At 37.5% G+C, this 27692-nt stretch overlaps 1 protein-coding gene across 1 annotated transcript in view; it reads left to right on the forward strand.

The window, feature by feature from the left end:
- The window catches only part of LOC118927129 (mediator of RNA polymerase II transcription subunit 18), a 183417-nt gene that overhangs the window by 76643 nt on the left and 79082 nt on the right, over positions 1 to 27692 (forward strand). The window contains exon 3 of the mRNA XM_036914971.2: positions 25603 to 25656. Within this exon, the coding sequence (XP_036770866.2) occupies positions 25603 to 25656 (54 nt within the window). The remainder of the gene's footprint in view (positions 1 to 25602; positions 25657 to 27692) is intronic.

Here is a 27692-nt window from a genome sequence, read left to right on the forward strand (position 1 = left end):
ATAACAGTGGGGAGAGTGGGCATCCCTGTCTAGTTCCCGATCTCAGAGGACATGCTTTCAGCTTCTCGCTGTTCAATATAATGTTGGCTGTGGGTTTATCATAGATGGTCTTTATTATGTTGAGGTACTTGCCCTGTATTCCCATTTTGCTGAGAGTTTTTATCATGAATGGATGTTGAACTTTGTCAAATGCTTTTTCAGCATCTGTGGAGATGATCATGTGGTTTTTGTCTTTCTTTTTGTTGATGTGGTGGATGATGTTGATGGACTTTCAAATGTTGTACCATCCTTGCATCCCTGGGATGAATCCCACTTGGTCATGGTGTATGATCCTTTTGGTGTATTTTTGAATTCGGTTTGCTAATATTTTATTGAGTATTTTTGCATCTACGTTCATCAGGGATATTGGTCTGTAGTTTTCTTTTTTGGTGGGGTCTTTGCCTGGTTTTGGTATTAGGCTGATGTTAGCTTCATAGAATGGGTTTAGGAGTATCCCCTCCTCCTCTATTTTTTGGAAAACTTTAAGGAGAATGGGTACTATGTCTTCCCTGTATGTCTGATAAAATTCCGAGGTAAATCCATCTGACCTGGGGGTTTTGTTCTTGGGTAGTTTTTTGATTACCGCTTCAATTTTGTTGCTGGTAACTGGTCTGTTTAGATTTTCTGTTTCTTTCTGGGTCAGTCTTGGAAGGTTGTATTTTTCTAGGAAGTTGTTCATTTCTCCTAGGTTTCCCAGCTTGTTAGCATGTAGGTTTTCATAGTATTCTCTAATAATTCTTTGTATTTCTGTGGGGTCTGTCGTGATTTTTCCTTTCTCATTTCCGATACTATTGATTTGTGTTGACTCTCTTTTTCTCTTAAGAAGTCTGGCTAGAGGCTTATCTATTTTGTTTATTTTCTCGAAGAACCAGCTCTTGGATTCATTGATTTTTGCTATTGTTTTATTCTTCTCGATTTTATTTATTTCTTCTCTGATCTTTATTATGTCCCTCCTTCTGCTGACCTTAGGCCTCATTAGTTCTTCTATTTTCCAATTTCGATAATTGTGACATTGGACCATTCATTTGGGATTGTTCTTCCTTTTTTAAATATGCTTGGATTGCTATATACTTTCCTCTTAAGACTGCTTTTGCTGTGTCCCACAGAAGTTGGGGCTTAGTGTTGTTGTTGTCATTTGTTTCCATATATTGCTGGATCTCCATTTTGATTTGGTCATTGATCCATTGATTATTTAGGAGTGTGTTGTTAAGCCTCCTTGTGTTTGTGAGCCTCTTTGCTTTCTTTGTACAGTTTATTTCTAGTTTTATGCCTTTGTGGTCTGAAAAGTTGATTGGTAGGATTTCAATCTTTTGGAATTTAGTGAGGCTCTTTTTGTGGGCTAGTATGTGGTCTATTCTGGAGAATGTTCCATGTGCACTTGAGAAGAATGTATATCCTGTTGCTTTTGGATGTAGAGTTCTATAGATGTCTATTAGGTCCATCTGCTTTACTGTGTTGTTCAGTGCTTCCGTGTCCTTACTTATTTTCTGTCTGGTGGATCTATCCTTTGGGGTGAGTGGTGTGTTGAAGTCTCCTAGAATGAATGCATTGCAGTCTATTTCCCCCTTTACTTCTGTTAGTATTTGTTTCCCATATGCTGGTGCTCCTGTGTTGGGTGCATATATATTTAGAATGGTTATATCCTCTTGTTGGACTGAGACCTTTATCATTATGTAGTATTCTTCTTTATCTCTTGTTACTTTCTTTGTTTTGAAGTCTATTTTGTCTGATATTAGTACTGCAACCCCTGCTTTCTTCTCTCTGTTGTTTGCCTGAAATATGTTTTTCCATCCCTTGACTTTTAGTCTGTACATGTCTTTGGTTTGCGGTGACTTTCTTGTAAGCAGCATATGGATGGGTCTTGCTTTTTTATCCATTCTATTACTCTATGTCTTTTGATTGGTGCATTCAGTCCATTAACATTTAGAGTGACTATTGAAAGATATGTACTTATTGCCATTGCAGGCTTTAAATTCGTGGTTACCAAAGGTTCAAGGTTAGCTTCTTTAGTATCTTACTGCCTAACTTAGCTCGCTTATTGAGCTGTTATATACAATGTCTGGAGATTCTTTTCTTCTCTCCCTTCTTGTTCCTCCTCCTCCATTCTTCATATGTTGAGTGTTTTGTGCTGTGCTCTTTCTAGGAGTGCTCCCATCTAGAGCAGTCCCTGTAAGATGTCCTGTAGTGGTGGTTTGTGGGAAGCAAATTCCCTCAGCTTTTGTTTGTCTGGGAATTGTTTAATCCCACCATCATATTTAAATGATAGTCGTGCTGGATACAGTATCCTTGGTTCAAGGCCCTTCTGTTTCATTGCATTAAATATATCATGCCATTCTCTTCTGGCCTGTAGGGTTTCTGTTGAGAAATCTGATGTTAGCCTGATGGGTTTCCCTTTATAGGTGACCTTTTCCTCTCTAGCTGCCTTTAACACTCTTTCCTTGTCCTTGATCTTTGCCATTTTAATTATTATGTGTCTTGGTGTTGTCCTCCTTGGATCCTTTCTTTTGGGGGTTCTGTGTATTTCCGTGGTCTGTTCGATTATTTCCTCCCCCAGTGTGGGGAAGTTTTCAGCAATTATTTCTTCCAGGATACTTTCCATCCCTTTGCCTCTCTCTTCTTCTTCTGGGACCCCTATAATACGGATATTGTTCCGTTTGGATTGGTCACACAGTTCTCTTAATATTGTTTCATTCCTTTAGATCCTTTTATCTCTCTCTATGTCAGCTTCTATGCGTTCCTGTTCTCTGGTTTCAATTCCATCAATGGCCTCTTGCATCCTATCCATTCTGCTTATAAACCCTTCCAGAGTTTGTTTTATTTCTGTAATCTCCTTTCTGGCATCTGTGATCTCCCTCCGGACTTCATCCCATCTGTCTTGCGTATTTCTCTGCATCTCTGTCAGCATGTTTATGATTTTTATTTTGAATTCTTTGTCAGGAAGACTGGTTAGGTCTGTCTCCTTCTCTGGTGTTGTCTCTGTGATCTTTGTCTGCCTGTAGTTTTGCGTTTTCATGGTGATAGGAATACTTTGCAGAGCTGGGACGAGTGACGGCTGGAAGAACTTCCCGTCTTGTTGTTTGTGGCCTTCCTCTCCTGGGAGAACAGCGACCTCTAGTGGCTTGTGCTGGGTAGCTGCGCGCAGACAGGGCTTCTGCTTCCTGCCCTGCTGCTATGGAGTTTATCTCCGCTGTTGCTGTGGGCGTGGCCTGGCTCGGGCAGCTGCTCCAAAGTGGTGGAGTCACGTTGGAGGGGGAGCAGCCGGGAGGCTATTTATCTCCGTAAGTGGCCTCCCTGCTCTCTGCAGCCCAGGGGATTAGGGTGCCCAGAGATCCCCGGATTGCCTACCTCTAGATTAAGTGTCCCGCCCTGCCCCTTTAAGACTTCCAAAAAGCACCCGCCAAAACAAAACAACGACCACAAAAAAAAAAAAAAAATTTTTTTTTAATTAAAAATATTAATAAATTTAAAAAATGGCTGCTCGTTCGTCTTTATTCTCCGGCGCCAGGTCTTGCTGCCCTGTTTCCCTAGTATTGGGGTCCCTATCCCTTTAAGACTTCAAAAAAGCGCTTGCGAAAACAAAACAAAAAAAAAAATGGCCGCTCGCTTTTCTTATGTCCTTCGGCGCCAGGCCTCCGGTACCCTCTCACCGTTCTTGCTGCCCTATTTCCCTAGTATCCAGGGCCCCGTGCATGCACTGTGTCTGTGCTCTTGTCCGGATGGCTGAGACTGGGTGTTCAGCATTCCTGGGCTCCGTCTCCCTCCCGCTCTGCCTATTCTTCTCCCGCTGGGAGCTGGGGGGATGGGTGCTTGGGTCCCGCCGGGCCGGGGCTTGTATCTTACCCCCTTTACGAGGCACTGGGTTCTCGCAGGTGTGGATGTGGTCTGGATGTTGTCCTGTGTCCTCTGTTCTTTATTCTAAGAAGAGTTGTCTTTGTTAAATTTTCATAGATATACATGGTTTTGGGAGGAGATTTCCGCTGCTCTACTCACGCCACCATCTTGGCCATTCCATATTGTTTTCCACAGTGCTTGCATCAGTATACATTCTCACCACCAGTGCCCAGGGTCTACATCCTTGTCAACACTTGTTATTTCTCGTCTTGTTGACATCAACCATTCTTACTGGTATGAGGTGATATTTCATTGTAGTTTCGATTTGTATTCCTTTATTTAGTGATGTTGAGCGTTTTTTCATGTGTCTGGCCATCTGTATGTCATCTTTGGAAAAAATCTGTTCAGGTACTCTGCCCATTTTTTAATTGGGTTGATTGGGATTTTTTGTTGTTGGCTTTTTTTGGGTATGTTGGCTGAGTGCCTTTTTTTTTTTTTTTGGAAGTTCATTATGTTTACTAAGTCCCCCCCACAGACCCATCAGCGTAGTAAGATGCTGTAAAATCAGTATTTGTCTGCTCTGTGTTGCACAGCCCTCCTCGTACCCCACACACACTATACATGCTAATCGTAATGCCCCCTTTCTTCTTCCCCACCCTTGTCCCTCTCTTCCCACCCATCTTCCCCAGTCCCTTTCCCTTTGGTAACTATGGATTAGTCCATTCGTGGGTTCTGTGATTCTGCTGCTATTTTGTTCCTTCATGGCTGAGTGCTTTTTATCTTTTGGATATTAATCCCTTATTAGGTAAATTATTTGTAAATATCTTCTCCTATTCAGTTAGGTTGTCTTTTCATTCTGTTGATGGTTTGTTTTGCGGTTGGCTTTTTAGTTTGCTGTAGTTCTACTTGTTTATTTTTGTCTGGGAAGACATAGCCAGAAAAACCTAATAATGCTGATGTTCAAGAGTTTACTGCCTAGTTTTCTTTTAGGAGTTTTTTGGTTTCAAGTTTTATATTTAGACCTATAGCCCATTTCAAGTTCATTTTTGACTATTGCATAAAAAAGTGGTCCAGTTTCAGCCTTTTGTATGCAACTGTCCAGTTTTCCTGGACCATTTATTGAAGAGATTGTCTTTTCCCTATTATATATTCTTGCCTCATTTGTCATATATTAATTGATCATATACTTGTGGGTTTATTTCTGGGCTCTTTATTCCATTGCATTGATTCTGTGTGTTTGTTTTTGTGCCAGTACCACACTGTTTGATTATAGCTTTCTATAGTTTGCAGTCAGGGAGCATGGTACCTCCAGATTTGTTCTTCTTTCTCCAGATTCTTTGATTTTTTTTGTGTGTGTGTGTGTATGTGGTTCCATACAAATTTTAGAATTATTTGCTGTAGTTCTGTAAAAAATGCCATTGATATTTTGATGGGGGTAGTATGGCCATTTTAACAATATTAATTCTTCCAATCCATGAGTATGGAATATCTTTCCATTTATTTGTGTCATCATTTTCTTTCATCAGTGTCTTAGAGTTTTCAGAGCACAGGTCTTTCACCTCCTTGACTAAATTTATTCCTGAGGTATTTTATTATTTTTTATGTAACTGTGAATGGGATTGTTTTCTTAAAATATCTTTCTGCTTGTTATTAGTATATAGAACATGGTGAGAGTGGGACTTGACTGCCTTTTCTCCTTACCTTGTTCCTGATCTTAGAGGGAAAACTTTCAACTTTTCACCATTGAGTATGATGTTAACTATGGGTTTGTCACATATGACCTTCATTATGTTGAGATATGTTCCCTCTGTACCCACTTGGTTGAGAGTTTTTATCATGAGTGGGTGTTGAATTTTGTCAAATGCTTTTTCTGCATCTTTTGAGATGATCTTACAGTTTTTATCCTTTTTTCATCACATTGATTTGTGTGTATTGAATCATCCTTCCCTGGAATAAATTTCATTTCGTTGTAGTGAATGATCCTTTTCATGTATTTTTAAAATTTGGCTTGCTAATATTTTTGTTGAGGATTTTTGCATCAATGTTCATCAGAGCTATTGGTCTGTAATTTTACTTTTTTGTAGTTTCTTTATCTGGTTTTGGTATCAAGGTAATGCTGGCCTCATAGAATGAATTTGGAAGCTCTCCTTCCTCTTTGGTTTTTTTTTTTAATAGTTTGAGAAGAATAGGTATTAACTCTTTAAATATTTGGTGGAATTCACCTGTGAAGCCATCTGGTTCTAGATTTTTGTTTTGGAGAATTTTTTGATTACCAATTCAGTTTCATTACTAGTATTTGATCAGTTCAATTTTCTTTGTTTTGATTTGTTCACATTTCTTCCTGGTTTAGTCTGGGAAGATTGTGTTTCTATGAATTTATCCATTTCTTCTAGGTTGCAAAATTTTTGTTTTGTGTGAGTGAGTGATATTTGAAACTAACTTGTGCTGATTTGTCTAAAATCTGAGTTCTCATAACTATCTACCCAGTGAGTTTTGTTCTTTAGTTTTTGCCTGAGTAAGTATATTCACTTCAGCTTTCTCAAGAGGAAGAAGATTATATTGAAGAACATGGATCTAGTACAATGAAAGTAGCATAGGAAGAAATAGGAAAGGCAGAAGGATAATCTTTTCCTTCTTAATGATCTACATCTTGGTAGACTCATTTGTATCTATTTACAACTGATGGGACACTCAAAGGGAAACAAAGATTGAGAGTTATTACAAGGGTGATTGAGACAAAAGAACCTATTTTTGCTCGAATTTTACTATCAGAAGTTGTCAGCTTGTAGTGCATACTTCTGCATTGCTTCATTGAATTGACCTAGGCACAGGTATTAAAGTCAAAAACTGATACATATGAAGGGTTTTGCTAAAGCTGTGAAGGAGATGGATTATTCTCTTATACTAATATTATCAATACTATGGGTACTGTTAGTAACAGCAGCATTTAATGTCTGTTAGATTAAACTGTACACCAATGCTATTTAGTATTGCAGGTATAAAATAAAACTGAAATTATTTTTCTTATTATTTGCCCCAGATTTTATGGACATTGTCACAGCTACCAGTTAAATGTGAATCAGGCTAGCAAGTGTTTCATATGCTTCTAAAGTTTTGATTTTAAATCTGCTTGATACTAAAGGAAAAAAAAAGATGCTTTTGGTTACAAAGTAGAAACATTACAGTGAGTTGTCCTTTGTAAATCCACTTTTATTTATTTTATGTGGCCCAGCATATCCTTGTACTGATGAATATTTGATGTTTAGTTGAAAGCAATGTTTATACAAAACAGGATTTTTAGTATTCGATTGAGTGATTTAGCTGATTTATTGTTTGGCTAATTTCATTTGTAATTAGTACTTTTCATGGAATAAGAAAATCACCAATATGTTCCTTTACCCTTTTCTGAATTTGAAGAACCAGAAGGGAATTTTTGGAGGGATTTGTTAGGAAAATTTGGAGGTGGTGGTAGAGGAGTATGAAACAGTGTTGGAAAGAGTATATAAGGATTAGCAAAAAGAGGAGTGGTATCTTAGGACTTGACTGCCTTTTCTCCCTTCTTGTTCTGCCATTTTTTAAGGTAGCAGCAACTTTCTGGTTTTTGCAAACTGAGGTAGATGTATGCATTCACCTATCATGTTTGCTGCTTCTTCAGGAAATGCTTTGCTGTCAAGCATCTACTCGTTTGTAATCTCTTGGTTGAATTTTTACATGGTCTTAAAAACCACTTGGTAGTTTAGCTGCTGAAGAATCCTCCACGAACATATAGAGTACTTTTTGTTAATTAAATAATTCTAATTATTTTATAAGTTTAGCTGGAGGAATCTGTATTAATCAGGACTTTAACATTTATACCTCTTGCACAAAGGAATTCCTCAGTTCTTTGGTTTGACAGAAGGGCAAACCTGTTACAGATCTTAAGTCAGTTAAAATTCCTTGATTTAGCATCAGCCAACATAGTATTGTGGTTTAAGTGAAAACTCAGAAACTAGACTGCCTGGATTAAAATTTTGGCTCTACTGTTTATTAGGTGGTTGGCCTTGGATAAGCTACTTAACCTCTCACATCCCTTAAATTTATCTCAAATTGGGGATAATTATATTTACCTTACGGTTCTTTTGAAGATTAAGGTCATATAGCAGGCAAGTAGCTTATTCAAAGTCTGAGAGATAACCAGTTCAGTTTCATTTTGAAATGCTACTTTTTCCTTGTATTTGGGTAAACTCTATTACTTTTCTTTCTTCCTTTTTTGAAGAGCACAGATTATCAGAATAAAGGGTTTGTATTGGACACGGAGGATAAATTTATCCTAGCAGGATATGTACTTTTTGAGAGATTGTTTGGTTAATCCAGTTAAGCCAGTACTAGAAGCAAGAAGACAATGGAACAATATTTCCAAAATGTCAAAAGAGAAAACACCTGTCAACCTAGAATTGTATACCTAGTAAAATCATATTTCAAAAATAAATTGAAAAGAAAGAAAATTTCAAACAAAGAAACTGAGAGAATATATTCCCATATAACCCACCAAAGGAATTCCTAAAGTATGTACTTCAGGGAGAAGGAAAAATGCTTCTTGTAAACAAGGCCCAAGACAAAAGGAACGATGAGCAAAGAGCATAGTATACATTGAGGAAGATCTTAAGAAGGATTAACTTAGTAAAACAATAGTAACTTCTTATTTGTGGATGTAAAAGTGGAAAGTATGTAAATCCATACAAATAGGGAAGGAGCTTGAAGCATTCTAAAAGTTCTTGTATGACTGAGGAGGAGAGTAAAGATACTTAACTTTAGACTTCAGGTAAAATGTTCAGACTAGCCTTCAGGAGTTACAGTAAAAGAATAGAAATAGAATAGAAAGAATAAATATAAAAAAAGAAATTAGTAGAAAAAAGTGAGAAAAAAATCAGTACAACAGAAGGCAAAAAAGAAAAAAAAAAGTAGAAAGTAAGATGGTAGAAAGGAATAAAAATATACCAGTCACAATAAAATAAATTAGATAATTTCCTCCAAAAAACTCTATTTAAATGTCAAAGATGGTCCAAGTAGAGAAGTAGTAAAGAAGACCTAATTAAATGGGAGAGACATACACTATTCATGATTGGAATACTCAGTATTATAAAGATGACAGCTCTCCCCAGTTTGATTTTTAGATTGAATGTAATTCTATTAAAATTTTCAACAAGTTTTTTTTTTTTTTATGGAATTTGACAAGTTGATTCTAAAATATATTTGGGACAGCCAAGACATTCGGCTAGACAGATGGGAAAACTTGTACTATCTGATTACAAGACTTCTTATAAAACTACAATTATTAGACAGTGCAGTTTTGACCCTGAGATTGAAAAATACACCTGAAGAATAGAGTGTTGGGAAAGGTAGGAGAAAGAATTTTTAAAGGTAGAAGGAATAGCAGGTGCAAAGGTTCAGGTAAGAAGACATGTGATCCAGGAAGTGGAACATAGTTTGATTTGGGTAGAATATAGTAGGTAAAGGAAAGGAATAACGGGATGAGATAAAAAAGGTAAACAGGCTAGAGCACACATGGTCATGTTAATCAAGTTAGGGAGTTTGGACTTTATCTTGGCAATGAAAGGTTATAAAGGAGGGGATGTGTGATGAGATTTTTGCTCTAGAACAGAGTTTCTTAAGTGATGCATTTTTTTATTAAAGTATCATTGATATACAATCTTACGAAGGTTTCACATGAACAGCATTGTGGTTTCAACATTCACCCATATTATCAAGTCCTCACCCGACCCCATTGCAGTCACTGTCCAACAGCATAGTAAGATGCTATAGAGTTCAAGTAATGCATTTTAAAGGAAAAGTTTTATTGTTAATCCCTTTTGTTGACTTAAAATGTTTTCATTATATTGTTAAGTTAGTATTACAAACATAAAAGTAGGTATAAGCTTCTTACAGCTCTTGTCTATAAAACTAAATTTCCAATTTAAATTATAAACTGGTAAAAATTGTTACTATTAATATGGATAATTCTGTGTTGTAATTTCTATGTATAATTACTTTTGAATTTAGCTTTTCACTACTATTAAGTGATATGAGATGACTTATTATTTCTTTTACAACTTCTGTTCCTTTGAGGTCTTTTGATTTTCTCTTGGCTCAGATGCATCATGGGTACTCACCTAACTCAATTTCTATTCATTTCTTGTTGATGCTGGACAAAGTAGTATTATTTAGTGCTATTGTTCGTTTATTCATTAAGTTTTTGTGTTTTTTTTGAGCGCCTACTGTGCTGTATGCCCATACTAAATGCAGAGATACAGTAGTGAACAAAACAGTCACAGCTTTAAGATAGTTTTGAGATTAAGAAAAACATACAATAAGAAATTAGATAACATGTCTACAGTTATATTATGGGTAGCATACTGGCAAATAGCAGTAAGTTAAAAATAAAAATAAAACAGTATAGAGATAGAATGTGTTGGAAAGGGTGTGCTATTTCAGACAGGGTACTCAGGGAGTCACATTTGAGTTATCACCTGAAACGGAGGAGCAAATCATGCAGTTTCTAGGAAAAGAGCATTCCAGGCTGACTGCAATAGCAACTGCAAAACCCTGGGATAGGAATATGCTTGCTGAGCTACAGAAAGAGCAATAGGATCTGTGTGGCAGGAACAGAGTGAGCAAGAGAGCAAGAGTGGTAGGAAATGAAGTCGTTAAGTAGACAGGGCCAGTTCATTTAGGATCTCATAGGCCATGGTAAGAAATTTGGAATTAATTTCAGATGTAATAGGGAGGCATGATCTGCTTTGCTTTTTTAAAGGAGCATCCAGGCCACTTTGAGGACAACAAAATATAGGAGTCTGAGTGAAAGAAGGGAGACTGAGTAGAGAGTTGGTTAACACTAGTCTAGACAGGATGTGGCGATAGCTTGGAGCTGGGTGGTGAAAAGTGATTAGATTATGGATATATTTTTGGAGGCAAAGGCAGTAAAATTTGTTAAGGATTTAGATGTGGGTGTGAAAGAGATCCTGAAAAACTTAAGTTGCCATATTACTGAAATGATGATACAAAATTGTAGCCAACACAGTTTTTTTAGGAAGTGCTCTATATCTGTTGCCCTAATTATTCAATAGGGAAGACTGGGGAGTAACCAGTTGGGAGTTGGGAGCAAAAAGGTTATTTTTTAACACAATATGTTTGAGAAACTTACTAGATTTCCAACTAAAGATATTGTATAGGCTGTGGATATACCAGTCTCAAGTTCAGGGAAGAGATTCAGTCTGGAAATACGAAATTGGAAGTCATCAATGTATATATGGTTTTAAAACTATAGAACTGGATGAGATGACTAAGTAGGGCTCATATTTGGGGTGTTACTGCTTCTCTAGGAGGATTTAGAATTTGGAGGCTGATTTTGGGTGTCATAATAACTGGAGAGACAATGGGCATTTAATGGGCTGGAGATATTAAGTGAGGGTGCTAATGTCCTGCAATGTATGGGACAATAGTAGTCAATGAAGAATTGACCCACCAAAATGCCAGTGATGTTCCAGGGAGGGAGTGAGATAGTGAAGAGATGAAATTCTAGGGCCAAATCCTGGTGCTCCACAACATTTGGAGTTCAGGAAGAAGAGGAGGTTGCTGCAAGAGACTACCTCAGTTGAAGTAGGAGGGACCAAGGACTCTTAGAGCCCCAGAGACCCATGTAAAAAACACTTAACAATTACTGGGGCTCAAAAAGGCAGGGAGAATATTTTGAATTCTGTTGTGTCTTCAGGCAGTGAAGATGAAGAGAACATGAGATATGTTTTGGAAATGACACTTATGTTGTGAAGATTGAGATTTCTGGTTTGAGAAATAGGTGGTGAGCTAGGAAACTGCAGGAAGAGGAAGGATTAAGGATAAGTGAGAGGTAGATAATTGTTCTGTGCACATTGAATGGAGGTTTGTCGATATCTAAGTGGAGATGTTTGGTGAGTTTGGACATGTAAATTTAGAGCTCATTCATTCAAAAAATATATGTTAGTGAGCACTTGTTTTCCAGACACTATTTTAGATGTTGGAGATACAGCAGTGAACAAAAATTGGCAAAATACTTGCCGTGGAAGAGCTCATATTTTAGTGAGAGGAGATGATAAACAATAAAAAAGTAAGTTTATATCATATAGTAGAAGATAGTGTTTTGACAAAAAGCTGGGATAAGAAATAAAAGAGGGATGGGATGGGGCAATGCTGGGAATTTTAACTTAAAGTGGGCGATGAAGGCTCCACTGAGAAGGCAACATTTGAGCAAAGAATTAAGGAATTGAGGAATTGAGTATCTGGGGGATGAGCATGTCTGGCAGGCTCAAGGAACAGCAGGAGACTCACCAACCTGAAGCTTAGTGAGGGAGGGGGATCATGAACCTGATGGAGATATGTGAGCATGGTTATAGGACCTTAGAAGCTACTGAAAGTACCATGGCTCTTACCCTGACCTTTCCAGAGAGTTCTGGACCAAACATATGTGTACGTTTTGTCCTCATCTGCACATGAGTGGTTGCCAAAGCCATGGGAATATTTCTGACTTGGACAGGCATTCAGTAGGTTAAGACATGAAGTAGTTCTCCTTCTGCAAAGACTACACAGGATTCTTGCAGCAAGATAGGCTTCTCTTTTTGATTCTGTAAAGACAGAGGTGTTCTGTTCATTGAAACTCCTCACAGCTAACCCAGGGTTAATCATCCTGATTATCTAGTGATAATGTGATTAGTGATTGAGGTACTATTGGTTCTGCCTTCTCAATTTGCCAATAAATAAATCTGCCTCAATCTCTTGTTTTTATTAACTATTTTCCGATTTTCAGTTCTTTGTTATTATTGCTCTTTCACTTATTTATCATTTATTCAGTGCCACATACATATGAAGCAAAGTTTTGTTAGCATGAGAGGTTGAATGGAGCTTTGTTTATACAATGAATTCAGTGTGTTTAGGCTTCTAATAATTATAGCCTGTATTAATCCCTTATTTTCTCTAATTCCTTTTATATTTGCTCTTGCAAGGTTAGCACTCAACTAATTTGACTTTCCAGCTTATCTCTTGTCTTAATTGGTTGCTCTGGGGATTATAGTTCACATTTTACCTTAAACAATCTAGTTCAGATTAATACCAACTTAATTCTGTAGTATATAAAAACTTTACTCCAGTATAGCTCTCTTCCTTCTCCCCTTCTTGGTGCTGTTATTCTCATTAAATTATATATTTGTATAGTATAAGCCCATTAACATGGTTTTATAATTATGCATTGTCTTTTAAATTAGATGGGAAAAGGAAATGAATGTAGTTTTGCCGTCTTTTCCATTTACCTATGTAATTACCTTTACTTGTGTTCTTTATTTCTTTGTGTGGATTCTAATTACTGTCTAGTGTCCCTTTATGTCAGCATAAAAGTGTCCCTTTAGTGTTTCTTGTAGGACAGGTCTGCTAGTGATGAATGCTCTGTTTTTATCTGGGAATGTCTTAATTTCTCTTTGTTTTAAAAAGTCAGTTTTGCTGGGTAAAAAGTCTACATTGACAGTCTCTCAGCATTTTGAATATTAAAGTGTGGGTCTCTTTGCATTTATTCTAGTTAGATTTTGTTGAGTTTCTTAGATGTGTTTTTCACCATATTTGGGTAATTTGATGCTATTATTCTGTCTCCCATTTATGTATATGTTTGTGCACTTGATGGTTTTTCTGAAGCTCTGTTATTTTTCTTCATTCTTTTTTTGTTATGTTCCTCAGATTGGATAATCTTAATTAACCTGTATTTGAGTTTGTTGATTCTTTCTTCTGCCACCTCAGATCTGCTGTTAAGGCTATCTAGTGAGTTTTCCATTTCAGTTATTGTAGTTTTCAACTCCAGAAAATCTGTTTTTCTTTTTTAATATAATTTCTATCACTGTTGATATTCTCTGTTTGATGAGGCATTGTTCTCATACTTAAATTCTTTAGACATGGTTTCCTTTAGTTTCTGAAGTGTTTATAATAGCTTATATGAACTCTTTGTCTAGTAAGTCCAACATCTAGATGTCTTCAGGTACAGGTTTATTGAATGCTTTTGTTGCCTGTATATGGATCATACTTCCCTGTTTATTTGTGTTTCTCATCATTTCTTTTTGAAAACGAGCATTTAAAGTAATATGGCAAGTCTGCAACTCAGATTTCTTTTCCTCATGTGAATTTCTTTTTGTTTGTTTAGTGGCTGTCCTGGACTAAATCTGTAGAGCCTGTGCTCTTCATTGTGTGTGATCATCAAAGTCTTGGTTGGCTTAGTGGTTAGCTAATGATTACACAGAAATTTCCTTAGATGGGAGGATATATTTGCAAATGATATATTTGATTGGGGCTAATATCCAAAATATATAAAGAACTCATACAACTCAACACCAAAAAAACAAATAACCTGATCAAAAAGTGGACAGCGGACCTGAGTCGACATTTTTCCAAAGAAGACATACAGATGGCCAACAGGCATAGGAAAAGATGCTCAACATTACTAAACATCAGGGAAATATAAATCGAAACCACAGTGAAATATCACCTCACACCATTCAGAATGGCTAATACCATCAAGACAAGAAATAACAAGTGCTGACAAGGATGTGGAGCAAAGGGAATCCTCCTACACTGTTGGTGGGAATGTAGATTGATCTAAGGCAATATGGAGATTCCCCAAAATACTAAAAATAAAAAACAGCATAGGATCCAGCAATTCCACTTCTGGGAATTTGCCTGAAGAAAACAAAATAACTGATTTGAAAAGATGAATGCACTCCTTTGTTTATTGCTACATTATTTACAATAGCCAAGATGCGGAAGCAACCTAAGTGTGCATTGATAGATGAATGAATAAAGAAGATGTGGTACATATACACAATGGAATATTATTCAGCCATAAGAAACAAAGAAATCTTGCCATTTGCAACAACATGAATGGACCTAGAGGGTATCATGCTAAGTGAAATAAGCCAGGCAGAGAAAAACAAATACCTTCTGATTTCACTTATATGTGGAATCTAAAATGAAACAAAACAGAAATATACTCCTAGACACAGAGAAGAGACTGGTGGTTACCATGGGGGAGGCATTGGGGCGGGTGGGTGAAATAGGTGAAGGCGATAAAGAGGCACTAAATCTCAATTATAATATTAATTAGTCATGGGGATGAAAGTACAGCGTAGATAATATAGTCAATAATACTGTAATATCTTTCTATGTTGACATAATAACTACACTTACTGGGATGAGGATTTAATAATGTAGATAACTGTCAAATCACTATGTTGTATACTTGAAACCAAAAAAAGATTGTATATTAACTAATCTTCACTAAAAAAAGAAGTGAGAAAGAGAAAGAAAAGAAAGACATTTTCTTATATGCCTTAAACCAGTAAGTTTTCCAACCTATGCCAAGAGTGCTATGTGTGTATGTTGGCGTATACCTCCAGTGTTCGTTCAGGCAGTTTACAGCTTTGCCTTAGCCATCACTTTCTGCTTGCATAGACCCTCAGATTCAGCCAGAGGTGAGAAATTAGGGCCTTCTCAAGCCTTTCCTGGGCATGACAGCCTGCAAATGTATATATCCCTCTAGATAGCCAGGAATATGTCAGCTTTCCAAAGCCCCTCACAGGCATTTCATTCCTAAACATATAAGTATTTTGTTCAGTGTCCTGTTAGCCACCCCCACCTCAATCACTGCCTTAGGCAGTTGAGATGTTAAACAACTGCCACTGTATTTGAAAAATACCTGAAGAATTGGGCTGTTTACACAGAACAAGCTGTGAGTCAGGTCTAATAAAGAAAACACTGAGGCTGGAGCTTCTTGGTGCAGAACTCAGATCATATAGTAACAGTTCTTTGAGAGTGAGGCTTTTAGGAGCTCAAATTTGTTTTGCCCCTTCCAGAGGCAGCTAGACTGATGGGTTTCATAGCTACTGTAGTTTGGAGGCTCTTGATTTTCAAGGCTACCACAAAGCTGGGGAGAGGGAAATAGCAGTCAGGCAAGTTAAAATTAGTCATAGTATTCACTGTTCTTACAAGATTCAGCCATTTTAATTTTTTTAATTGAAATAAAATATACATAACAAAGTTTGCCATTTTAACATTTTTTAACGGTATGGTTCAGTGACATTAGTACATTTACATTGTTTTGCAAGTATTACCAACATCCATCTCCAGAATTTTCCATCTTCCCAAACTGAAACTCTTCATTTACCCCTTCCCCCAGCCCCTGGCAACCACCATTCTACTTTCTGTCTCTAAATTTGACTACTCTAGGTACTTTGTATAAGTGGAATCATACAATGTTTGTCCTTTTGTGTTGGGCTTACTTCATTTAGCATAATGTCTCAAGATTCATTTACGTTGTAGCATATGTTAGAATTTCATTCCTTATTCAGACTGAATAATGTACACCACATTTTATTTATCCATCCACTGATTGAATTTTGGATTATTTCCACCTTTTGGCTGTTGTCAGTAATGTTGTTGTGAATATGGGTGTACAAATGTCTGTTTTGGGTCCCTGCTTTCAGTCCTTCTGGGTGTACACTCAGAAGTAAATTGCTGGATCATGTGGTAATTCCATTTTTAGTTGTTTTTTTCAAACTGTTTTCAAAGCAGCTGCACCATTTTATATTACAATACGCAAGGGTTCCAATTTCTCCATATCCTCCAACACTTATTTTCTGTTTTTAATTTTTTTTTACTAAGGTATCATTTTGTTTTTAATTTTTATAAGGTCAAGTTTATTTTTTCTTTTGTTGCTTGTGCATTTGGTGTCATATCTGAGAAGTCATTGCCTAACCTACAGTCATAAATGTATACTTATGTTTTCTTCTGAGAGTTTTATAGTTTTAAATAATAGCTTATTTAAACCGATGACGTCTTACATTAGGTCATCTATTTTTTTTCTTTATTAAGGTATCATTGATACACACTCTTATGAAGGTTCACAAGAAAAACAATGTGGTTACTGCATTCACCCTTATTATCAAGTCCCACCCCCATACCCCATTGCAGTCACTGTCCATCAGTGTAGGAAGATGCCACAGAGTCCTTACTTGTCTTCTCTCTGCTACACTGTCTTCCCCATGATTAGGTCATCTATTTTAAATTAATTTTTATATTTTCTATTTCATTAATATCCTCTCTATTCTTATTACTTCCTCTCTTTCGGTTCACTTTGTTTTTTATTTCCACTGTCTTATGGAACTATTGTTCTGTTCATTGAGAACTTTCTTCTTTTTTGATATAGATATTTACAGCTATAAATTTCTGAGTATTGCTTTACCTGCATCTTTGGTATTTTGTGTTTTCATGTTCATTCTTCTCATCTATTTCTTTACATATGTTGAGAGATCAGATCCTCCAGGAATCTGGTGGACTTCTCCTCCTTAGAAGAGGAAAGTTAGTGTGATGAACTGTATATATCTCATGCTGCTGCAGCTGGTCTCAACTTTACAACTGGTAGTTACTACCTCCTTCCCCTGTCCATTTCATATTGCAGTTGCCCTCAGCTACCATCTCTTCTAGTCTTGATGGCTTACTTGGTGGTGTAACCCAAACACTCATTCCTGAGGGGCTTGAAACAGTCGTTACCGTGCTCTTCTTGGGTCAGAGTTTCTAATATGTCTGTTCACTAAACTCTCAGAATTGGAGAAGTACCAATAGGCACCGAGTGGATCATCTAGATTCCAGACATATTCTCACTGTCCCCATTGTGAAACAGCAATCCCACTTTTTTTTTTTTTGGTATCATTAATGTACAATTACATGAGCAACATTATGGTTACTAGACTCCCCCCATTATCAAGTCCCAACCACATACCCCATTACAGTCACTGTCCATCAACGTAGTAAGATGCTATAGAATCACTACTTGTCTTCTCTGTGTTATACTGCCTTCCCCATGGCCCCACACATACACACTATGTGTGCTAATTGTAATGCCCCTTTTCTCCCCTTATCCCTCCCTCCCCACTCATCCTCCCCAGTCCCTTTCCCTTTAGTAACTGTTAGTCCATTCTTGGGTTCTGTGAGTCTGCTGCTGTTTTGTTCCTTCAGTTTTTTCTTTTCTTCTTATACTCCACAGATGAATGAAATCATTTGATACTTGTCTTTCTCTACCTGGCTTATTTCACTGAGCATAATGCCCTCTAGCTCCATCCATGTTGTTGCAAATGGTAGGATTTGTTTTCTTCTTATGGCTGAATAATATTCCATTGTGTATATGTACCACATCTTCTTTATCCATTCATCTACTGATGGATACTTAGGTTGCTTCCATTTCTTGGCTATTGTAAATAGTGCTGCAATAAACGTAGGGGTGCATATGTCTTTTTCAAACTGGGCTCCTGCATTCTTAGGGTAAATTCCTAGGATGGAATAACTGGATCAAATGGTATTTCTATTTTGAGTTTTTTGGGGAACCTCCATACTGCTTTCCACAATGGTTGAACTAGTTTACATTCCCACTAGCAGTGTAGGAGGGTTCCCCTTTCTCTACAACCTCACCAACATTTGTTGTTGTTTGTCTTTTGGATGGTGGCCATCCTAACTGATGTGAGGTGCTATCTCATTGTGGTTTTAATTTGCATTTCTCTGATGATTAAGCAGTGAGGAGCATCTTTTCATGTGCCTGTTGACCATCTGAATTTCTTCTTTGGAGAAGTGTCTGTTCAGCTCCTCTGCCCATTTTTTAATTGGCTTATTTACTTTTTGTTTGTTGAGGTGCTTAAGCTCTTTATATATTTTGGATGTCAGCCCCTTATTGGATATCTCATTTATGAATATATTCTCCCACACTGTAGGATGCCTTTTTGTTCTACTGATGGTGTTCTTTGCTGTACAGAAGCTTTTTAGTTTGATATAGTCCCACTTGTTCATTTTTGCTTTTGTTTCCCTTGCCCCGGGAGATATGTTCATGAAGAAGTTGCTCATGTTATGTCCAAAAGATTTTTGCCTATTGTTTTTTTCAGCAATCCTACTTCTTACTGGTAATGAGGATCAGTTTCTCCTGTTAAAATATTATTTCCTCTTCCTGCCTGCTGATCCCGATACAAAGACTCCAAAATATTCAGGTGACAGCCCTAGCTTATAGTCTCAGGATTCTTTTGTCTCCTGTGAAAGTGTTCCTCTTTTGGTGACCAGAATCTTTATCTCTGATCTTTGGGATGCAGTTTTTAGCCCCATGTCCTACATCTCTGTATTCTTCCTTTTGAAGACATAGCAGCATATAAAGGTCTTTGATTTGTGGTATATATTGCATCTTGGAGTATGGAACTCTGTTCTCACAAAATATTACATTGAGTCATTGCTTCGGCTCTGCCTTCATCAGACTCTCCCAATGCTCTTTGAGCTTAGCAGCTTCTAGATAACTCTGTGTATGATACCACCAGTAGGTCCCACAGTCCTGGGCCCTCTCCCACACTTTATTACAGAGTGAGTGCCCTGTCATGATGCTTACTGATACATGGAACATTTCCTAAGCTCTCATGTAGTGGTGTTCCTGAGGACAGGAAAGGCAAACCTACACCCAGGATGTCTCTCGTCCTTTCAGAATAAATTGTTCACCTTTCCAGGGTGGAAGCAGCCAAATATGGTTGGCATGTGGCATTTAGGTTTCCTTAAAACACAGTACCATATGGGGAACTTAGTGTTTGTTTATGCTGCTGGCCATTTGGACTTTTGGCAACATGAGTAGCTAGAGCATCCTTATTAAGTAGGAGTTTGTGCTGTTGTCCATTCATGGTGTTTTATGTCTGCCACCATGACTACCTTCTTCCAGGTGCTCATTTTGTCAACACTGGGGAGGCCATGACAAAAGATGCTTGACAAACTGGTTGAGTCATTGTCTACTTGGCTGTTTAGTGCATCTTTTATAGTTGATGTTCTCTGATGACTATTGACTTGTGATACAAAGATGTTCACATGTGTCTGCTCCTGTGTCTTCCTACATGCCTCTAAGACCTCCTTGCGCCAGTTTTCCAGTCTTTCTCTTTTTATGCCCTCTGACCAGCATGTCAGAGTCTGCCAATATACTAACCTTAAACCAGCTCTTTGTCCACACAAAGTAGACAGTCATGTGTGCCACCAGGGTTTTCCTTTACCACTGTCTTTCAGTGCCACCTCCCAGTGAGGCTGTAGTGCAGCCACTGTCCATTTTTTTTTTTTTTCACTGTCCATTTTTAACTTGTTCCCACATACAGCTATCTGTGAAAAAAGGTAAGGGTTTTTTCTTTGTCAGCTGGCTAAGGGCCCCCTATCTGGCCGGAAAAGGGGGGTGGTGCCTGAGGCAGATGCTAGGAGGGTTTGTGTTGTCTTCTCATGCTTGTCACTTCTGGTCCTACTTTTACTTGATCCTGGATATATTCCTTTCATCTTATGCTGAATTGTTGTGGGTACACCCAACCTCATGACTTGGTGTGTCTCACAGAACCCAGGTCATGTTGGGTGATTCTGGATAGATGGTCACTTGGTGCCCTATCAGGTGCTCATATCTCCTAGGACCCAGTAAGTAGAACACCAGGAGTTGTTTTGCAAAAGGCATACAGTTTTCCACTACAAGTGGTATGGCTTAGCTGCAGAACCCCAGGGCTCTGTGTAGTGATTCTCCCACTGGGGCTTGCCACAATAGCCATAATACCATAGGATCCGCCAGGTTGTTTGCATTACTACCTAAACCTACACAGTCCTTTCCTGTTCTGGGCTACTCTCCAAACTGGCAACTCTTTGTGTTACCCAGTATAGAAGTCAGAGCAGTATTATCAGGTGTTATGCTGTTTTCTTAATGGTGGGAGATGCAAGGTGCAATTATTTGCTTGGATGCCTTTACTTAAATGATGTCTTATCAAGCCCGACTACTGGGCCCATAGAAATTTTACTGATATAATGAGTACCTTAATCTTCGTGGAATTTATTTCTCACCTTCTGGAGTGCATGTGTCCTGTCAAGGCCTTCAGTGGGCTATCCACATCTTGCTCACCTGCACCTGGCCCAGTTAGCATGATGTTGTTAATATAATGGATCAGTGTGCTGTCCTACAGGAAGTCCAGATGATCTGCATCTCTTAGGACTATATTATGCAAGATGGTGACAAAATTGATCTAGTTCTATAAATGTATACTTTAATCTGTTCCATGTGAATGTGAATTGTTTCTGATCCTATTGTCTTCTGGTTTTTTTTCAAGAGCTTGTTCCTCCAGTCATTAGCTGGATACTGCGCTCCAGGGTCTGTGTTAATCTACTCTAGCAAGTATACCACATTTGGAGGGCAGCTTCGGTTGTGGTTACTATTAGATTGAATTTGAGTGATCTGCTTCCTCCCTTCAGGATTTGTCTGGTTTCTTCACCACATTGGTGAATCTTGCATCTTCTAGAGATATAGCACCAATCGCTGCCATCTCCCCTTCCTTGCCCCTGGAATACAGTGTTGTTATTTTCTTATCTTGCAGGTGGGTTGAGGCAGCTTTAGAGACTTCCTTTAACTTGCCTCCCTTAGTGTGATAACTCTTATCTCACATGCCAAAGACTCAAAATGAGGGGTTGCACTAATTTCCAAGTTTGTTTATTTCAATGATACATTCAGGGACCAGGGAAATGACCACCAGGAGGGTCCACAGACCCAGTGGGCCCATTTTGAGCTGGGTCTTGGCCAGGACTCACTTTATTTCCTGGTCCTCATAAGTCCATGATGACACCCCCGGACTCCAGGTATCAATGTCAATCTGTCCTTAAAACATTAGTGTTCCTGTTTCCCCACCTTACAGTTAACTGAGTGAATGACCATAAACAGGACCACCTGTATAATCTGCATGCCCAGTACACTTCGATTGAAAATAGTTAAGAGGAATTGCCCACTGGAAGCACCATGGCTTTTCCAGCCTAGGCAGGGAAAGGATGGGCAGGTGGGGCCAGAGGGTGTGACCATGAGACCCTCTGGGAATAGAGGAAGAGGTGGACCATGTGTACACAGATGCTTCAAGCACATGCTTCATTTTCCCATCAGACTTCACTTACAAAACACAGATTCCTAGATAAAATTATTAAGATTATTTCAAGACAGCAACTATAGAGCATTAAACTTAAGTGCAGGAACTCCCAGAATTTAGAGTCCATAAGACCTGTATTGGATGGGTCTCATAGGGCCATAGGTTTCTCAGGGAATCGTTATACTTGCTTTGGTGTTGCAGGTTTCCTTCTCCTGGGTACCTGACTACCTGGCCTCATTCAGTCAATGAGTTCAAGATCTGAAACTGGGTATAGGATTCTGATTTTTTTAATTGACTGCCCTCAGCATCCTGATGTCCCATCCTTGATTTCTTTTGATGTTACAGTTAGAAGAGTGCTTTTATTGGCTGCTTTTCTGCATCTGGTGACATCATATTCCATTAACTGTCTCCATAAATCTCTGCAGCATGTCTTTGACTGCCACTTGGGCTTTGCCGGTCTTTATGGTAATTGTGTCCATCTGGCTTCTAACGGTTAAGTACCATGGTGTGGTCTTCTTTGTTTCAGGGTCCTGTCATCACCATTGCTCTCAGTGAGGTTAGTTTTTTAATAACTCCTATGGAGGAGAGTAGCTATTAAATTTCTTAACGACCCTGGTGCTCCAACTAGCACATTCCTTATGACATCCTCCCAAATCCTTGACGTATTTAATGACCATTTCAGCAAGCCTACTTCCCTGTTCCTTTTATCCCTTCCTCCACTGTCTGCTGCTGTGGTTTTGGCATTGCTACTTTACTTAAGATGGGCCGTGACTCTTCCATCTTCTGCAACCTCCTTAGTGGTAAGTTCACATCCTATCCTGAGGTTTTTGCCAGGGTATTAAATGCTGTATCTCCAGAGAATAATCAGTAACCTCTCCCCTTTCAATCTTAGGTTCTGCTCCTCATGTTCCAGCACCTGCCAGCACATGACGGCTAAGTCTTGCAATTCCCTTAGGTTATAATTCCTTTCTGACTTATCAGGCACAGCACATCTGGGTTGGGTTATGCTGTGACAAGTTAAAGGCCTACTAGCCAAGAGACATGAATTCAGGTGGCAGATCTTGAGAGGGGGCATTTCTATTTCACTGAGCAGGGTATGGAGGCCGCTGCATTATCTTTAAGTGAGAGAGAATGCTAGCTCTTATAGTGGGGGGGTGCCACTTTTGTAGTCTCAAGGGGTCAAGGGGTATTTGGGCATTTGAGACTTTGGAGCAGTATCAATTTAGTTGTCTCCATCTTGTGTATTAGGGTCTCATTCTTTCCCAATCAGGGACCTGATATTGGCGTAGTACACCTCCCTTGGCTGAGCGTTGACCTTTGGAGCTGACCTATTCGGATGATTAAATCCTGGGCCTGGTCTTCAGCTTTTTCTATCCTGCTGCCATGAAAAGAGTGTCTTTGTTACCAAGGAGGCCCTGTGACTTTCATATTTGACTTTCCGTTGACTTTTAACTACTCTTAGCTTTTTATTATCTTTTTCTAGAGCACCAGTTGAGTTTAGCAATAGAAATTCAATTCCATTGTCATTATAGTTTTTTCCCCTTCCTCTTCAGGTGCCTGAAACATCCAGTCAACTAGAGCATTCCCTTCCAAAGACTGACCATCACTGTTCATCACTGGTGAAAGGTTAAGAATTGGACCAGCACCCTGTGCCAGAGATTGTCTATGTTACACCTACCACCAGCGGTGGGGTCTTCATTGCCATCTAGTCTATGAGTGATTCAACTCCAAAACCCTTTCGTATTCCCAATTTTCTTTCTTTTTTATTCAAGTATAGTTTATATACAATTTTATATTGGTTTCAAGTATACAACATAGTACTTCAGCAGTTTAAATGCTCATCCCAATAAGTGTTACTGTCAACACAGAAAGACATTACAGTATTATTGACTATATTCTCTTTGCTATACTTTCGTCCCCAAGACTAATTAATATAGTTGAGGTTTTTATGCCTCTTTATCCTCTTCATCTGTCACCCACTCACCCCAACTCCTTCCCCATGGTAACCACCAGCCTCTTTTCTGTGTCTGTGAGTCTATTTCTGTCTTGTTTTGTTTCAGATTCCATATATAACTGAAGTCACATGGTATTTGTCTTTCTTTGACTGGCTTACTTCACTTAGCATAATACCCTCTAGGTTCATCCACATTGTTGCAAATGGCAGGATTTCTTTTCTTTTTATGGCTGAATAATATTCCATTGTATATCTGTACCACATCTTCTTTATTCATTCATCTGTTGATGGACATATCAATGAAAATTGGGAGTATGCAAGGGAAACAAAAGCAAACATGAATAAATGGGATACATCAAACTTGAAAAGCTTCTATACAGCAAAGGACTTCATCAACAAAACAAAAAGGCAGCCTACAGTATGGGAGAATATATTCATTTGTTGCTTCCATACTTGGCTGTTATAAATAATGCGGCAGTGAACATAAGGGTACATGTATCTTTTCAAATCAGGGATTTTATTTTCTTTGGGTAAATTCTTAGAAGTGGAATTACTGGGTCAATGGTATTTCTCTTTTTTGTTTTTTGAGGAACCTCTATACTGCTTTCCATAGTGGCTGCACTAGTTTGCATTCCCATCAACAGTGTAGGAAGGTTCCCTCTTCTCCACATCTTCACCAACACTTATTATTTCATACCTTTTGGATAGTGGCCATTCTGACTAGTGTAAAGTGATATCTCCTTGTGGTTTTGATTTACATTTTCCTCATGATTAATGATGTGAAGCATCTTTTCATGTGCCTGTTGGCCATCTGCATTTTTTGGAAAAATGTCTATTTGGGTCCTTTGCCCATTTTTAAATGGGTTATTTGAGTTTTTTGATGCATAGGAGTTCTTTATATATTTTGGATGTTAATGTCTTTTTGGATAATTTATGAATATATTCTCCCATACTATAGGCTGCTTTTTTGTTTCGTTGATGGTGTTCTTTGCTGTACAGAAGTTTTTCAAGTTGATGAGTCCCACTTGTTCATGTTTGCTTTTGTTTCCCTTGCATACTCCCAATTTTCTAACTACTGGCACCATCTGTTAATAGGTTGTTCTCTGAAAAACAGAATCTGAATTGGAGTTTAGTATTGAGACTATTTATTAGGGAATGCCCTTGGGATCAAACTATGAAAGAGATAGGAAGCAAGATTGGGCAGATTTGATCATTGTGTTGATTACAAGTAAGAGGTTGTATAGCTATACTTAGTGAAATTTCTTTCAAAACATTTTTTCGTTTTATTTTCATACTTGAGTGTTCTAAACTTACAACTTATTCAACCATCTTCCTTCATCTAAAATAACTTCTGTTCTCTTTAGGCAAAACCAATTCCTTCCTTCTCAGATATCTCTCCTATCCTTTCTCAGGTGCTTATGTGAGTTTTGTGGGTGTTTTTTGGTGGGAGTGGGTTACATAAAAACTTGCCTTTTTCCTTAGACTCTAATAAATTCAAGATGAGAGTTAGTAAAGGAACTTATTTGAGCACACTGAGAATAATATATTTTAAAGTGAATTAGATTAGCCTTAAATGTTTTATGACACTTTAATATTACATATCTGTATCACAACTCAGTTAAAATAAATCCCATGTGGCAATGTTCTCAATAAGTTGTACATTTCTATAATGTTCCAGTTTTAAACTATAATCACTGTTAATGAATTGGGTTTATATTTTTTAAACATAAAATATGATGAATTTAATGTTTTAAATATACAAATTTATAAAAAATATAAATAATTTTCTCTTTTTAGAAACTGTACCCTTTCTCCCTAAACTGGTTAATAGTGGCATGGAAGATCCATTTGGTGAGTATCACCTATATTTTTCTTAGTAAATGATAATTGTGTTTTATCCTCACCTCTATTAAAGCTTTGAGAGTAAATTAATTTTATCATGTTTAATATGCTACTCTCTACATTCATGATGCTCAAACTTTTTAGTTTTAGGAACTTCTTGATTGAAGACCCCAAGAGCTTTGTTTGTATGAGTTATATCTATTCATACTTACTATATTACAAATTAAAACTAAAAAAAAAAATTTAAGTCATTTAAAATAATGTTAATAAACCCATGATATGTTACATAAATAACATTTTTAATGAAAAATAACTCCTAAAATGAATTTTAAAATCAGTGAGAAGTGTGGCATTGTTTTACATTTTTGCAGATATCTGTAATATCTGACTTCACAGGAAGCAGCTGGATTCACATACCTGCTTCTACATTCAGTCTGTTGTGTTATCACATATGATGTAGTCTCCGGAAAATTGGCTGTACAGTTGGGAGGTAATGAGAAGGAAAAGGCAAATACCATCTTCATATTATTATAAAAAATAATTCTAACCTTGCTATTTAGGGATCCTCATCAGTCCCTTGCAAGTTAAAAATAAGAAATTTTAAATTCTCTATATTGAACACTTAGCAACTTACGTGTACTTTCATTTGGTTGGAAATTTAGTTCTGCTAGAATTTCTGAAACAAGTACTGTTTCATAGTGTGTGGCCAATGAAAGACACCTTGGAAGTAATCATAATATCAAGGGTGTGTACTATTTCCAGTGATGTGGACCTGTATGTCGTATTTTATTTAACAATGTGGTTAAGAGACTATAAGTCTGAATACACAAAAGTTTAGCATCTACATTTTTGACTAAAAAGTAAGTTACTCTGTATTGAACTCTATTTTTCTGTTGACTCTAATTTCAAAGAGAGATTCTAGAACATCCAATTAAAAAAAAAAGAACATATAGACTAGAAAGACTGGTTAGGAAGTACTTAAAATTTTAAATATGCATCAACGAAAAAAGGAACTAGAGACAATTTTCCTTGTTTAACCTCAGTCATGCTGGAGGAAGAATTTGATTTAAGCATTTTGTTATTCTTTGCCAAATGGAAGAAGTCTGAGTCTGGTTTTATGCCAGTGTAACTTGAAGAAGTATAGTAAAAATGTTACCAAGTTTATTTTCTCTTCATACCCAATTTCCATATATGCCTGAGGTTAGGCTCTTGGGGCTACTGGTAAAAGTAATCAGATTGCTCAGATTAATAGCTGGTGTCTCGATTTGAGAAGACCACTGTTGAAAACCTTGCAAGATCTGAATTTCTCCCTTGATTTTAAAGACCCTAAATGGCTTCTTTAGGACCTTGGGTTTTTTTTTTTACCCCTGAAGGGTATTTTACATCTAGTTAACCAGTAAAATCATTATTTTGAACACTAGAGGGCAGTCAGTACTTCATTAATAAATTTGTTTTCATTACCAAATTAATTCTTGAGGGGATTATTTATGAACAGTTTGGTAAATTGAGTTAATTTTAGTTGTCTGGTAATAAATCCTAAAGAACATGGCTATATGACAAACTAGAGTAATGTATGACAACTCCAAAGGTTTGACTGGAAAGTTGTTTTTTCTCTCTGACCTCCTTACCTCCCTAACTTCAATCTAATCTCATCTAATTAATTGAATTTGTTATTAAACTAATTACATTTAACTTACATTAAATTTAAATGTAACTTAAATTTCCTAGAGAAGACCAAAGGGAGAGTTGCTGTGGAAGTTATAGTTGGCCAGTAGTCAACTGAAACATAAATTAAAATGTGCTTTTGATCACAAGTATAAGAAAAAGTTTGTATTCTACGCTGGTGAGATTGTTTTCTCTTCTACTTTAAGTCTTGGAATTTATAACTTGATTAACATGGATTTTAGAGAAAAATGAAAATGACTCATATATTTACCAACCAACCTCCTTTTCTGTCTCCTCCATTCTCTCTTCTAAATGTTATACTGAATTTTTTTTTCTTAATTGCTTACAGAACATTCATATGATAAGAATTTGGTTTACTG

This window comes from Manis pentadactyla, chromosome 4, assembly GCF_030020395.1.
Source record: "Manis pentadactyla isolate mManPen7 chromosome 4, mManPen7.hap1, whole genome shotgun sequence".
NCBI lineage: Eukaryota > Metazoa > Chordata > Mammalia > Pholidota > Manidae > Manis > Manis pentadactyla.